At 38.7% G+C, this 16,409-nt stretch overlaps 2 protein-coding genes across 2 annotated transcripts; one reads left to right on the plus strand and one right to left on the minus strand.

Annotated features, from left to right (window-relative positions):
- The first annotated feature begins 173 nt into the window (after positions 1 to 173).
- LOC135468786 (cyclin-dependent kinase 2-interacting protein-like) lies at positions 174 to 3,871 on the plus strand. Its single transcript, XM_064747210.1, has 5 exons — positions 174 to 267; positions 844 to 1,006; positions 1,392 to 1,494; positions 1,863 to 2,004; positions 3,632 to 3,871. The coding sequence occupies exons 1-5, from the start codon at positions 174 to 176 to the stop codon at positions 3,826 to 3,828; spliced, it is 699 nt and encodes a 232-aa protein (XP_064603280.1). The 3' UTR covers positions 3,829 to 3,871.
- Positions 3,872 to 7,606: 3,735 nt separating this feature from the next.
- On the minus strand, positions 7,607 to 15,476 carry LOC135466193 (serine/threonine-protein phosphatase PP1-beta catalytic subunit-like). Its single transcript, XM_064743580.1, is given in 9 exon segments — positions 7,607 to 9,564; positions 10,456 to 10,590; positions 10,945 to 11,096; positions 11,858 to 11,929; positions 13,184 to 13,205; positions 13,207 to 13,289; positions 14,037 to 14,267; positions 15,043 to 15,174; positions 15,419 to 15,476. Coding segments are annotated over 9 exon segments (978 nt in total). The 5' UTR covers positions 15,471 to 15,476; the 3' UTR covers positions 7,607 to 9,465.
- Between the last annotated feature and the right edge of the window lie 933 nt (positions 15,477 to 16,409).

Genomic DNA, 16,409 nt, shown 5'->3' on the forward strand with positions numbered 1-16,409 from the left:
ATTAACAGCACAAAATTTAGTCAAAGTGAATACACAGAAGGCCTAAACAAAATCATCAACACTTTTGTAACGATATTTTTATAATTGTGTGCCACACGTGACCATTGCGAGTCCGTTTTCGTTTGATGCAGAATGTTATTTAGGTATTTTATAGTAGTGGCGAGAGAGTGAAGATGTCGGGGAGGAAGAAGAGGAACAGGCTGTTTCACGAAAAGTCGCCTCAAAAGATGTACGATGAAGCGGAGGAAAATTTTTCTCCAGTTAAAAGTAAGATGTTGAACTACTGTTCTGGGACAAAACTTAATTGATTCATACATGTAGTTTACGTTTCCTGTGATTTCTGATTTCAATTTCTCAGTAAGCACTTGTGGTAGACGACCCATATATTTTACAATACTGTGATCCTATTTTTAATGTTGGTCTGTGTTCAAAATTAGGATGCATTTATTTATTTATTTGCTTGGTGCTTTATGTCGTGTTCAAGAATATTGCACTTATACGGCAGCGGCCGGCATTATGGTGAGAGGAAACCGGGCAGAGCCGGAGGGAAACCCGATAGAATTGCGTGGATACCCAGGACCATCCAAAGGTTGCTGGCAGACCTTCCTACCTACGGCCGGAGAGGAGATCATCATAGGCTGGACTTACAGCATTGCATTGGTGGGAGGCTCCTGGGTCATTGCGCCACACTGGCATGCATGTTCTGTATTTATGCATCCACTTTTTACATAGTGCACCCAAAAATGTTCACCTGTGTAGCCATTCTGTACTCTTTTTTTTCTCCTTCGGACCCTGTGGTTGTTGTATTGGACATGTATTAACTCTATCATCTGTCATTCACAGGTCCATCTAGTCCATATCACATGCAAAGAAATCTTCAGGGAAGTGCACGGAAGATAAAAGATGCTGCAGCTGACTGGCATAATGGGATTCTGAAATGGAATTCTTTGAACTCAGAGGGAGTGAAAATAATCAACAAAATAGCCAATATTAAACTGGAGAGGATGTAAGCAAGTAGCTTGTTTTTCATTCTCTTATCCAAATGTTAAATGCAAATGTCAGAGAAATAGGACGTTTGAAGGAAATGAGAGAATTTTTCTGTAGCATGAAATGTAGCATGTGAGAAGTAGAATGCAAGCTAACTGTTGGGAGATTATATTGTTAAACAGTAGCAGTGTCTGGAGGAAAAGTGAAGTTTGATACTCTTCTCAACAGCGAGATCAAAACTAGTGACTTACATATACTACTGGATGATTGAGATGGAAATGATTTCCTTTCTTTCATCTTTCAGTTTCCTGTTCTTTCATCTGAGTTTACTTTAACCGTTGCACTGCCAGTCCTCCATTATTATCTGTTTTCATTGCTGGCATTCTTTTCTTCTTTTTCTTCAGGTTTGCTTGTCAGCAGAATGAGAGTGAGGTGGCCTCTGGTGACCTTATGTCACCTGACCTAGAGCCACTTTGTGAGGCATTAACAGTTATTGTTCAGTCTCAGGTAGGGTTTAGTACAGAGTTTATTCAACTGGTAACACAAATCAAGATCATGCTATGTAGGTGTTTTCAAAAAATATATTAGTGCATCTGGCATTTTAGTGCAAGTATTAAACAGTAATGTTTTCTCTCTTCTCTGCCTCTCACCAGGTATATATAGCATGTTTATACTCAACAGTGCCCAGTTTTCTCTGCCAAAACCCACCATCGTCTGAATGGCAAAATATTTTTCAGTGTAATGTAAACCACAGTCAACTAAATAACGAATGGAAAGAGATACATGAATGTAAACATTTAGTATTAGACAGGGAAGCCATAAAATAATTTATTTTTATTTTATCACTTATAAACTGCACTGTATTTTTCTTACAGGAAAAAATTGTGAGGAAGATGAAATCCATGAGAGTCATGTTGGTTGGTGTGAAGAACCTTGAAGCATTCAGATGTGAAGGGCAAGGAGAAGGAAACACAGCATCTCATCCATTATTTCAGTCTTGGTCTATCACAGAGTTTGGTAAGACATGGTCACTTGGTGATGAGAGCTTGCGACTTGTAACAGGCACAGCATTAGTGTAGGACTTCATCAGTCGTATACAGCCATATGAATAGTGTAGGACTTCATTGGGATATAAACAGGCACAGCATTAGTGTAGGACTTCATCAGTCATATACAGCAGTACAAATAGTGTAGGACGTCATTGGGATGTAAACGGGCACAGCATTAGTGTAGGACTTCATCAGGATGTTAGCATTGTCTGGTGGAAAAGCAGGCACAACATTAGTGTAGGACTTCATCTGAATGTTAGCAGGCACTGGATTAGTGTCAGACTTCATCAGGACATTAGCAGGCACATCAGTAGTGCAGGATTTCATCCAGATGTTAACAGGTACAGCATTAGTGTAGGACTTCGTCGATAGATAATCAGACACAGCATTACTGTAGAACTTCATCGGAATGTAAACAGGCACAGCATGTAATAGTGTAGGAATTTGTCGGTACATAAACAGGCACAACATTAGTGTAGGACTTCTTTGATACGTAAACAGGCACAGCATTAGTGTAGGACTTCTTTGACATGTAAACAGGCACAGCATTAGTGTAGGACTTCATTGCCATGTAAACTGGCACAGCATTAGTGTAGGACTTTATTAGTGTTGGACTTCATCAATAGATAATCAAGCCAAGGACTTCACCAGCATATAATTCTGAACAACATGTAATAGTGTAGGACTTCATCGGTATGTAAACATCAACAACATGTAATAGTGTAAGACTTCAGAGGCACATGAACAGGCAGAGCATTATTGTTGGACTTCACTGGCATATAAACGTGAACAAGATGTAATAGTGTAGGACTTCAGCGGCATGTAAACATGAACAACATGTAATAGTGTAGGACTTCATCAGCATGTAATCATGAACAACATGTAATAGTGTAGGACATCAGCAGCACATAAACAGGGACAGCAATAGTGTAAGACTTCATTGGTTCATAAACAGGCACAGCATTAGTGTAGGACTTCACCGGCATATAAACATGAACAACAATAGTGTGAACATGAACAACATGTAATAGTGTAGGACTTCATCATCATGTAAACATGAACAACGTAATAGTGTAGGACTTAAGTGGCACACAAACAGGCACAGCATTAGTGTAGGACTTCACCAGCACATAAACAGGCACAAAACTAATGTTAGACTTCATCAGGATCCAAACATGAAGATGTTCAAAATGAAAGAATTATTTCAACTAATTTGTGGGAAATATTTAAAATGTTAAATAGAATATTATTACTAATTTGCACACCGCAGATGAGTATTTTTGTGTCTCATGACAGGGTCTGATGCTTTCTCCTATAATAATGAAACCTTGTTTACTCTCACCATGTGAATCCTCATTCTAACATGTAAATTTTTATTTTTGATCACATTGGCTTTCAGAATATCTGATGAATACAGTTTTCAAAAAAAAGTAAAAAGTGAAAGAGAGAGAGAGAGAGAATTACTAAGATTGTGATTCAGAATGTTTAAAGAAACACTCCCTACCCTGATACAGGTTGTCCTTTTACAAATATTATATAATTAAGATGTGATCAAATACTAATATGGCTAATTAATTTCAATTTCTATATTTCAGAGGAGACATTCAAAGGACTAGGTGAAATGTATGAGAAAGAGTTGGAACTAAAGAAGATAATTGGCCAGAATGTGGCACATGCCAAAGACAGGAATGCTTTAATGATGTATACATCTTCATGGCTTCATCAGCCATACATTGAGGAGAGAGCAGAGATCCTACTGGAGGGTATGCTGATAGAAACAGGTCACAAGTGAGGTGTACATCAGCCATACATTGAGGAGAGAGCAGAGATCCTACTGGAGGGTGTGCTGATCAAAACAGGTCACAAGTGAGGTGTACATCAGCCATACACTGAGGAGAGAGCAGAGCTTCTACTGGAGGGTATGCTGTTAGAAACAGGTCACAAGTGAGGTGTACATCAGCCATGCACTGAGGAGAGAGCAGAGATCCTACTGGAGGTTATGCTGATCGAAACAGGTCACAAGTGAGGTGTACATCAGCCATGCATTGAGGAGAGAGCAGAGCTCCTGCTGGAGGGTATGCTGATCGAAACAGGTCACAAGTGAGGTGTACATCAGCCATACTCTGAGGAGAGAGCAGAGCTCCCACTGGAGGGTATGCTGATAGAAACAGGTCACAAGTGAGGTGTACATCAGCCATGCATTGAGGAGAGAGCAGAGATCCTACTGGAGGGTATGCTGATAGAAACAGGTCACAAGTGAGGTGTACATCAGCCATACACTGAGGAGAGAGCAGAGCTCCCACTGGAGGGTATGCTGATAGAAACAGGTCACAAGTGAGGTGTACATCAGCCATGCATTGAGGAGAGAGCAGAGATCCTACTGGAGGTTATGCTGATCGAAACAGGTCACAAGTGAGGTGTACATCAGCCATGCATTGAGGAGAGAGCAGAGCTCCTACTGGAGGGTATGCTGATCGAAACAGGTCACAAGTGAGGTGTACATCAGCCATACATTGAGGAGAGAGCAGAGATCCTACTGGAGGGTATGCTGATAGAAACAGGTCACAAGTGAGGTGTACATCAGCCATACATTGAGGAGAGAGCAGAGCTCCTACTGGAGGGTATGCTGATAGAAACAGGTCACAAGTGAGGTGTACATCAGCCATACACTGAGGAGAGAGCAGAGCTCCTACTGGAGGGTATGCTGATAGAAACAGGTCAAAAGTGAGGTGTACATCAGCCATACACTGAGGAGAGAGCAGAGCTCCTACTGGAGGGTGTGCTGGTGGAAACAGGTCACAAGTGAGGTGTACATCAGCCATACACTGAGGAGAGAGCAGAGCTCCCACTGGAGGGTGTGCTGATAGAAACAGGTCACATGTGAGGTGTACATCAGCCATACACTGAGGAGAGAGCAGAGCTCCCACTGGAGGGTATGCTGATAGAAACAGGTCACAAGTGAGGTGTACATCAGCCATACACTGAGGAGAGAGCAGAGATCCTACTGGAGGGTATGCTGATAGAAACAGGTCACAAGTGAGGTGTACATCAGCCATACACTGAGGAGAGAGCAGAGCTCCTACTGGAGGGTATGCTGATCGAAACAGGTCACAAGTGAGGTGTACATCGGCCATACATTGAGGAGAGAGCAGAGATCCTACTGGAGGGTATGCTGATAGAAACAGGTCACAAGTGAGGTGTACATCAGCCATGCATTGAGGAGAGAGCAGAGGTCCTACTGGAGGGTATGCTGATCGAAACAGGTCAAAAGTGAGGTGTACATCAGCCATACATTGAGGATACTGCAGTTTTCAGCCAGTTTTCACACACAAGTGTCTTAATTAAGAGAATAAATTGTTAATTTTGTTTACGTTGGAATTACATTTAACTTAAGACCCTAACTTTTGGCAATGTCAGGCCAAACTGAACAAGCATAATAGAATAACACTCGTCTTTGATTACTAAAGTTGCAAGTTCAAATCCAGCTTCCACTGACTTTCCCTTCTGCTTTGTAAAGTTTGTGGCAAGATGTTGAGGTTCAGAGCTCATCAGGTCGCTGTCTAGTCATGCATTCCACGTCTAACCTAGCAAGTAAAGGATTGGATTCATCTCCTTGACTCGTGGTCTAGATGGCCTAGCTCTTACCATTGGCCCTTGACGTGTGAAGTTGTGGGATCAAATCAACTACCTTACATAAGGCACCAACTCCACGAAGCCATTTCTGATTTATCAGTAAGTCAAACTTTAAAATCTCTTCAAAATGGTTAGTTTTTGGTACTGAAATTTGAAATTTGCACACATTTGTCTTAAAATAATATTGATCAGGTGGACACTATGTTTTCCAAAGCTGAATAGTAATGTTTAAGATCTTATTTCAAATTTCCACTTAAGTCAGAAATGGTTTGTGGAATCCGCACTAGGAGGTTTGAGTTGTTTGTGAGGTGCTGTGCTGTTCTCTGTCTGACCACAGCCTCCTCCACACATTTACAGCTGTCAGGCCCTGCAGGAAAATATTACTGAGTATCATGTCAAACACAAATCAGATCTTCTGGAGGCCTGATTCTAAGTGTAAAGGAACCTGTCAAAGACCAGAATTGATAATTTATTTGGTTAACGCCAAAATTTTTTGTCCTGTATGGTGTGGAGTAAACCAGCAGCCTTTGACAAAAAACGTTATTTCTTACATGTGAGCATGGTCATTTATGTTGTTTATGTAGAGGAAGTGATTAGCGATGAATTTCACGAATCTGCATGTAAATGACTGTAACAAGACTGTAGCTGTCAAAGGTTGGAAACAGAAGTTGATCCCATTAGGACCTGTCAGACTTTTACTACCAGTAGCACATCCCATTGTGCAAACAAGAAGTTAACAACACTCTGGCAATCACTCCATCTTTATCATATGAGGTCTAAAGCAGTTTACTGTACCAATCTCCAGCTAGATGTACATTGTGATTCATGCAGATGAGAAGTTTGTAAGAATCCTTGTAGATTCAGATGCTGCTTGTTGAATGGTTTCTCCTCAGGCATATCTTTATAAAGTGAAGGTACACTTTGAGAGAAACATGTCCATCACATCTTCCTGCCGGCAAGGTTGATGCTTGCTGTCGGACATGGTTGGCTTGATTAAATGAAGATGTGTCCACCACAGCCCATTAAAGATCTGATAAACCTATACAAGTTACCCTGTTTCTTCCAGTTTTTAGAACACCTGGGGGCTGTTTCTGGTAAGGGTCGCAACGTTATGCCAGTCTAATCACCATGACATCACATACCGACTCTATACGCCACTTTTGCATTTGCGAAAGACGTAACATTATAACACCTTTGAAAGACAGCCCTCTGGTCTACCCATTTTAGGCAGTATATATGTACTTGTAGCAGGAATATTGAGTTTTTTTCTCACATATTTAGACCATCTGATAAACAACGTACTCATATCTTTACTTTTCCAGAAGGCTGGTAAAGAAATGTAATATTCTACTTTTAACATAAACTAATATGTTCCAAAAATTAGAAGAATTGGATATTGAATTTTAACCACTCACACGATATTTAAATCTCTACATCTAAATGAAGTCACATTTGTTAATAGTTTATGTAATTCTTTTGAAGAATTTTGGTCATTTGACCCCACATGGCTGGGTACAATTCAAATGACTAAACGGTCATCTTAGGTTACCGATATTTATCATTTATAGATTTAACTGATTCTTGCTCAACACCATACTCACAAAGTTTTCACTGATGCGAAGGTGGTCAGTTTTTGACTTGTACACAATATTGGTGAAACACAAATGGTCTTCAGCAAACTTTAAAGTGCTTAAATGGCCACACAATCGTTATAGACCGCTTATGATCACCACAGACCCAAGATGACAGCGGGGAGTCTACAAATTCCACGTGGAAGGCTAGGCTTTAACCCACATCTTCCGTGTCCCATTACCCACTAGATCATGGAAATGTGCAGAGTAGCAAGGGTTGATTAAATACTGAGATTATCTTGGTAAAGATCTGTTAAACCCCTCTGCCCCACCTCAGGTCAGAGAAATAGAACAACGCAAGCTGTGTATGTGATACAAATGTTTTAATAGATAAAGCAGGCTATTTACAAGTGTTCAGTGGAAGATGAGTACAGCAGATCTGAACTGCAGCTTAACAGAAAGCAGATTAAGACGAAAGCTTAGATGTATACATGGATTACAGTAGAAATCCACAGCAGCAAATCATCAGAATAATTAAGAATATTTGGTAAAAATTCACAAATCTATGTACCATCTTAATAACTTCATTTATGATGTTCTTGCTATCCGATTGTGAGGAAGCCGGTCTTGACAACAAAACACATGTATGCTTACAAATGACTATGAACAAAATTGCATAATAAATTTTTCAACAAAATAAGCTATATTAAAATATCACAAAAAAAAAAGTAAAATGAGGATGGATGCTTGTAACAGAAATCTCTTATATATATTTAAATCAATATGCTATTAGGGACTGGTTTTATTTAACTCAAAATACAGTAAGACATCACAGCCTTGACCTCAGACTAAATTATGTTCAAGGTCACTGATAACAATTGGTACTGAAATATAGTCTTGCTCTGTCGAGACTACACATCCAAAAAGTCTGTTCAAACTGTTCTTGTAGAATACAGAAATCTGGCCCTTGTTTTACTTGCATAATGAGGACAAATATGATAAACGACTATTGTAATATAGCTCACCCCCAACAATATCCCTCCCCCCACCCAAATTTTCCCCGCACACCCACACTAATACCACTCACTACAATCTCACCAAACAGCCGAAGTCTTAAGGAGTTACTGACTGTACACCTTTCTGGAAGTTTTCGGACATGCTTACAGGTCCTGTGAAAATTATAAGGTGATCACACAAAATTTGTTTAATATTTTAATTACTTTATGCCATGTAAAGGCATGAGTCTATTTTACAGAAACAACAACTGCTTTTGTAGTCTTCAGCACATATGGTCAAGAATCAAAAATATATATTTGTAATTGTTTCCAGTCCAATCTACTCTTCAATCCAATTCACCATTGTTATTTTCACTGGAAGGAATACTGGTAATTAAAAAAAAAAAAAAAAAGACATTTAAACACAATGACTAATAGTCCTGAAAACTGACATTATGGCTGAGATTCCGTTTTTCAACACAAAATAAACAAGCAAGACAAGCATGTGGTATGGCAGTCAGTAACACACTACTATGGATACATTTATGGTTTGTTACACAGTATAGAGTGTATTGAAATAATAGCTTGTGACATCTATTATAAAGCACCTCTCATTGTGACATTAGATCCATCTATGAAACCACAACCTCCTTAATGATGCTGATAAAAAAAAAACATCATCCTATCAAACTACGAACAGCACTAAAAAATGATTGGGTATTTTTCTTGGTATGAAAAAGATTCTGCATTTATGTGGTCAGAGGAAACCTTAGCTTGGGGTATTTGTGCCACAGACAAAAGTAAGGATGTAAATGTTTGTATCCCACAGTGGCCCTACACCACAGATAAAATCGATCAGTTTGAACTTGATCCATATGGACTTGCTTGCAAAAGTCTACTTAGTCCCCTACCTCAACAGCACCAAAATGAACGATGTCATGAGTTAAAGCTGTGGAAGGCTGTATTCTGTATTAAAAAATGGGGCAAATGACGTTTAAAAAAATAATAATAAAATCTAAGTGATGTCAAGGCCCTTCGGTGCAACACAGTCTGGTTTATAGAGTTTTTCTCTTATTTTCTAATTTGGACTGAACTCTGTAATCTGCCTCACAAGTTAACAACTGCCAATGGTAGAATATTTAAATAATAATTAACGGTGACGAATATTTCCAATCCATGCATATTTTAGACAAGTATTTGCATTGGTAGAAGTACTTTGTGCTAAAGACACTACTTCTTCTTGGGAGGGCCTCGAGGAGGGGTGACAGGTCGGCCTGAATTTAGCCCTCCATACTGGTATTTTGCCTTCTTTTCTGACGGTTTCAATATCTGGAAAAAATTCCACAAAAAACAAGGTTAGAGATAAAGAGTGGTCTGGAATAATTTAATGGCTGTTTCTTTTGTACTAAAATTTCCACAATAAGCAACAATCCTCTTTTGGGTCTAGTTTTTCTTCCCTCACTTTCATGGAGATGAAAGAAGCTTCTATACAAGAAGCCTTTGAAGTTCTCAGTTCTCTTAAATGTAGGTGATATACATACAGCCTTTCGGGCAAGTCTTTCATTGGGCGGTCCCAGAAGACGCCCGGCCATTGAACAACACAGTTCGTATCCAGCTCTCACTGATTCTGTTACAAAGTCAGGAGTGAGTGAGTGCTTGGGGTTTAACGTCGTTCTCAACAATTTTTCAGTCATATGACGACGAAGGAATCATTAGGGTGCATGTACGTGTAATGTGCCTCCTTGTTGCAAGACGGATTTCCACCGCTCTTTTATTTAGTGCTGCCTCACTGAGACGATTTACCGAAGGCAAGCAAGCCGCCCCGCCCGAGCCATTATACTGATACGGGTCAACCAGTCGTTGCACTATCCCCTTCATGCTGAACGCCAAGCGAGGAAGTTACAACTTCCTCTTTTAAAGTCTTAGGTGTGACTCGATCAAGGATTGATCCTGGATCTACCGGTCCCGGCAAAGTCAGGAAGATTTGCATGTACCTGGCAAGTTCTGGTGGTTTTTCTCTGAGCATTTACTCCATCCATAAATTTGAAGACCATCATTCAAGTAAAGTATTCTTGAGAATGGCGTAAGAAACAAATGAAATAAACAATTATATGTATCTCGCCTATCAAACTACTACATTTCCTTGGTGTTGGACCCATTCTAACAAATGTCACTGATAATGTGTTAAGTCCCAACTGGTTCATAATGAGCAGTACAGACCTGAAATGAGCACATAAGGGTATCATCCACCGACATCATCCCTCCTGCGTTGTCAAACTCCCCGCAGTAGTTGGGAGCAGAGAACAGGGTCACTAGTTGTCTCTTGGCAAAAAATTCATAACCATCCTCCACAACCTACAAATTATTTCAAGACAATTTTTATTATCATTTCCCTTCAGATCCACAAGTGAAGCCACATCACATATATTTAGCATGTTAAAAAAAAACCATCTACATATATACAGTTTTGAAATGATGCACTGCCAGAAGAAATAAGTCCACTGCAAAACCCTGTTGTTGTTTTTTTTTTAAGTGTTACGATTTTACATGAGGGGGAACACAATGATGTAAGTGCCATGGTAACCACACTATTGACACTATCCACTAAATAGGAGTTATCTAGGTCATAAAACAGGACAGCATGAATCAAAACTTTGAGTGTTTATGAAATGTAAGAAGACAGGCAATATGACAAATCTGGAGGAATACCTGGTGGGCTCTGCAAATTAGGTCTAGATCATGTCTGTTGAGGAATTTACCGACGACATCTCCTCCAAATGTGAACGACACCCCACGGTCATTTTCCCCCCAGCCTTGGACGTCTTTGTCTGGGTCAGACCACAGTAGGTCACATAGTAAGCCTGACAGGCAAAAGGGAACATGCATTCGATCAGAGGTATATGCAGTGACAGTGAGTGACTATGTAGGTCATGGAAAACCAGGAAGATAAAAGATCTACTGAGGGAGGTTACCTACGAAATCTTTCACACAATAATGTAATAATAATAAAAAATGCTAATGCACAGGTTTAGGAGAAGTGAAAGTTAGGAGAATTTGATATCCTCAGAAATGATACCATCACCAATGCAAGTTGCATGTGGCCAACCACATGTACCTGAAGTTTTGACATGACCACTTCAGGTGTACACGAGGCTTAAATTGTTATGCCTGTCTCATTCCAATACAAAACAAAAGCAACTTTTTCAATATTGTGACTTGTATATATATATATAATGTATTAATACCTTAGTAGCTTTCTACGTTTTAGTTTAAATATAATTGAAGATGAATTTGGTTAGAAAACCACCCATCTGGCTTGATAGTTCACCTGATAAATCGGTTTTTGACATCCTTGTTCTCAAGTCCTAATCTCCCCAAAGCCCATGTGTAGTATTTTTGCTGGTATAAAAACGTTTGATACAGAGTTATCAAAACTAATTATTTCCTTGACAGAGGTAACAAATGACGCGGGCAACATGTCTGTAAGGTTTACAAGAGCATATCACACAGCCCAAAAGACTGGATAGCCGATGTAAGGATCCCAAGAAAGCGTCAGCATCTTAACCATAACAACTGATCTATATCAACAAGGACATCAACTAGTGGTTAACACTACACCTACCTGTGTCAGGCACATCTGTTGGTCGTAAAATTCGTCGAATCTGTTCCATAGATTGGAGATCTGGAGATAAGCCTGAACCAAAAGACGAACAAAAGTTAAAGGATTAGTGTCCCTGATTTTGCTACTGGTCTACTTGTAATGATTATAACCTGTTTAAACTGTATGCTGCCAGGGGGACTTCTGAGAAAGGTAATAATGACTTTAAATACAGCAAAAACACATTGGCAGGCCTCTGCAGCTCAGCGACTGACATAATAACAGGCCAACACTAGCATGACTGGGCTTTACAACCTGGGAATCAAAACGATGTCATTTTCAAGATAGATTCCAATTACACAGAAGCAAATAAAATGTCTAATTAATTTGAAGCCAATTTATGCCACTGACATCTCTGGTCGGACATAAGATTCTGAGCTTCAGAAGGTGAATTTGAACTTTGTCCAGGGATTTCCAACCACACTGGCAATAGGGACTGGTAAACTATAGGACTACATATCTATATCCTGTGATACACTGAACATTTCTTACAATTAATTATTTATAAATTTACAGTTCTTTCCGTCTGTCTTCTTCACAATAAATACCATCCTATTTCGCCAAGGTTGTCTAAATTCATACATGCGATGACATGTCACTGAATCTTACTGTTTGCATTGTGTACAATAAAAAACATAAATTTAGATGAAGTGGGCGTCGGCTTTAGTGTACAGAGATTTGCTATCATAGTAGCCAAATCTTATGAGTTTAGCTGTATTCCTCTCGTAGCTTTCAGCTGTATAATGGCGAGAACAGAAGGCTCTTTTAGGTAAGTACAAATCTTTCTGTCTCGTACTGTAAATCCACTCCTTTCTGAAGGTGAAATCACCAAGAAACTTGAAAACACTAACTCCAGGATTCTTTGACGACCTGTTTTTCACAGGCCATACGCTGAACAGCATACAATTTCGTTGACAAATTTGATATACTTGTTGTCACTCTTGTGGCCTTTCCTTCACACTAAACTAAATGGGCATGCTATGACAGCTCATAAGGTTGGACTTGCATGACCTAATTTGGCAGAGACAACCAAGTGTTGGTGGAAAAAAATGCATAAAACCAGCGTCATTATCTAGTGATTTTAAGTGCCATATTATGAATTATGAATTATATTATGAAAGAATAATAAATGTGGACACTAATCCTTCAAGATTTTCCTCAGTGAGTACATTGATTTGTACCTCAGCACAAGAAAACGTACAATAGACACAATCCAGCACAAAAGATGCAAGACATTTCAGACTAATTCAAAAAAATATGTCAGGAAATGTTAGGAAATAACACACTCACCCCCATGACAGCAGAAAATTTTTCTCGTCTATGATAGCAGCTATTGGTAAGCAGTTAAAACAGTCAGTGAAAGTCTTCCATAACTTGATGTTAAACCTCCTTTTACCTGACAACAGAAAAATACAATGTCAAGACTTCTGTGTAACAAAACACAAACCACTTGGAGATTTTCAACCTGAAAAACAAGAAGGTCTAAAATCATATCTAATACTTTAGAAGTAGTTTAAATATATATGAATTCGTGGGTATGGGGCTTTTTCATTCTGAATGGAGCGTTTTACATTATACATTAAAATATTTTTGCATATTAAATTGTATGTGTAAACTACTAATTTGGTTTATTCATTTCAAAAAAACGCCCTTCTTCAACTAATACTTATGTGATAATGAAATATTTTATTTGTGCATGATAAAGAGACGCCAGCTTTACATAAAAGAAACTATGTAAGCATAGATGAGGAATTTAAATCCTACAATATAATGTATATGCAACTTTTCTTTTTCACAGATACACATATCAGTTATTCCTATCGCTTCATCCATCACACACAGGGATGAACCACTGGCCTCATCAGTGGTCAGATTTATTTTAGGTTAAATGCAGGAGAATGCTTCTCTCCTAGCTAACCCATAAATATTTGGTAATGAAATGACATTACTTGTAGTTAAATTGCATAGAAATTCTGGCCTCACTGGTTCATTTGGCAATGTTCTTACAGTAGTTCCTATCAACCTGCTTATGGTAAATTATCATATTTCCTACTCCCATAAAGCTAAAAGTAACTGTCATCATACATAGCACTGCATTAAATACCAATAAAATTAACAAAAATACAAAGAAATCAACACTCACATTCATCATAGAAACCATAAATACGATTAATGCTGGCACACTCATGGTTTCCTCTCAACAAGAAAAAGTTCTCCGGATATTTGATCTTATACGCCAACAGAAGACAAATTGTTTCCAGTGATTGCTTTCCTCTGTCCACATAGTCGCCTAAGAACAAGTAGTTTGACTCTGGTGGGAAGCCTCCATATTCAAACAGTCGCAGTAAGTCTGTGTATTGCCCATGGATGTCACCTGGAATATAATACCCATATTAAATACATGTCCATAACAAACTCATCTTCACCTTACCGTTGAGATATCAACATATATCACAATAGGTCTTTCCAACATCAATCAAGAACCTTCATTTTATCCATCATGAACAAGTACTGCTGCAAATCAGCCAGTGGGCTTTCTCTCACACTAACCACATGTATTCAATTTCTTTGCAACATTCTGACACAGCACCTGTTTATTATAATACGTCTATTATCACAGATCTGCAAAATTAAGTCTATGGGGATATGAGGTGGGGGTACATTTGACGTTTCAGAAATGTCCCCTGAACTATTCTCACAAAATTTTTACGAATGAACTTTTATGAATCCAGACGAATCATCATGAACGTACCTCCAGTCACGAAATTTTGAAATTTTTTAAACTTTTACCTGGAACAAGACAGGGCTGTAACAGTATAATCACAGCCCGATAGAGAATCAGAGACACATATTTGAACCTCATAGTGAATGAGTTAATCAGGATTCACCTGGCTATGCGACCGATTGGTGCCATGGAGCTAGAATGTCCTTCCATCATCAAGGTCACAAATCAGACCAGTAGGTCTACCGTTTAATCCATTTCCAGTATGGCCATTACCAGTGTCTAATTGGATTCCAGATAATGGAAACCAATTTAACACTGCAAATGTCAGGAAAGGTTTACTTTGGGTAGCAGTTCGAACAACTGTTTCAGTATTCAACAAAGCAAGGGCTGGTCTTACATTATTCTGTCTAGGCTGTCAGCTTACCACATATCTTCAAAGGCGCTTCCAGTTCTAAAAGTATTGGTTGGCTCAAAAATATTTCTCTAGACTTCAAGCACAGTCCCCTCACTTCAGATTCTGTCATCTGTACGGTTTTTCCTGGACGGCATCCTCGCACTACAGCAAAAATAATCAGCAATTACATGATTTTCAATATAAAACAGTTGCTAAGTTAGTAACACGATACACAAACGGTCACTGACCGGTAAAAGAAACTTTTAAAAGATTCAGAGTAGCATCGCCTGGTTTACAGGGCAGTGCCACCGGATTTATGTAATTTGGGACTATTCCCCACAACTAAGCTTTCTCTTTATTCCTAACACCCGAATGTCAAAATAATAAGAAATCAAAGTAACTATACCTTCTAAAAGACGCTGGATTAAACTGTCGACATTTAACTCGACGTCCGCCATCTTGTCTGATTGATGACGTCACGAACGACAACTCCCTATAGTTTGTGCCGATAGAAAAGGTATTTCCACAAGTAATCCACAGTGAACTTCAAGCATGCTTGAAAAAAGGTGAAACCCACATGGAAAGAGGGGGAAAACATGTTACATACGGTATATAAGGAAACCCTGAAACGTGTCTTTTCAAACTGGTAACAGTCATAATAACATCAACCCTTTCAATTGAAAAAAAAAGAACGATTAACGTTCTGATACTTGTAGCCAATATGATTTGGGCCAGTAACGGAGCAAAAACAGCCCTCTTTAATTGACTTGGTCAGAATACAGGCTTACAAATGCTTATGCATGATTCAGTCGTTCCTTTAATGATTTTAAATTGATTGAGGGTCTGACTTTTGTATGCCAGTTTAAATGGTTTTAAATTTATGTTGGAAAATATCAAACTGCTTTACGTTGCAACTGATTTGTGTTAAAATTTATGACAAAACCTTTTGTAACTTATGTATTCATTATCATTTTGGATGGTTTCATAATTTATAAATTCGTCAGTCTAAATGAGCGAATTTCGTCGAGGTTTATAGCTATATGCTATGTACATAATTGCTCGATGATTCACCTTTTATTATATTTTTTTGATGTAATATTGTCAATACGCTGCATAGAGTCTAAACATAATATCGTCATGATGATACATGTGGGCACTGAGAAATACGGCATGCTTGCTGCTATTCTGTCACGTTCTCATCACATGAGGCACCTAGTGATCACAAAGGCCTACATGCACTTGTCTGAAACCAGCAAATTTAAATACATTTATTTTAACTGTATAAGGTGATACATATTGTTACATAATCTGTCTAATACGTGATTCAAGCTGCCATAATAACTAAGCGGATAACTGTGGGAGACAATAATTTCTATTAAATCATGTACAACCATTAC

This window comes from Liolophura sinensis, chromosome 6 (assembly GCF_032854445.1).
Source record: "Liolophura sinensis isolate JHLJ2023 chromosome 6, CUHK_Ljap_v2, whole genome shotgun sequence".
Taxonomy (NCBI): domain Eukaryota; kingdom Metazoa; phylum Mollusca; class Polyplacophora; order Chitonida; family Chitonidae; genus Liolophura; species Liolophura sinensis.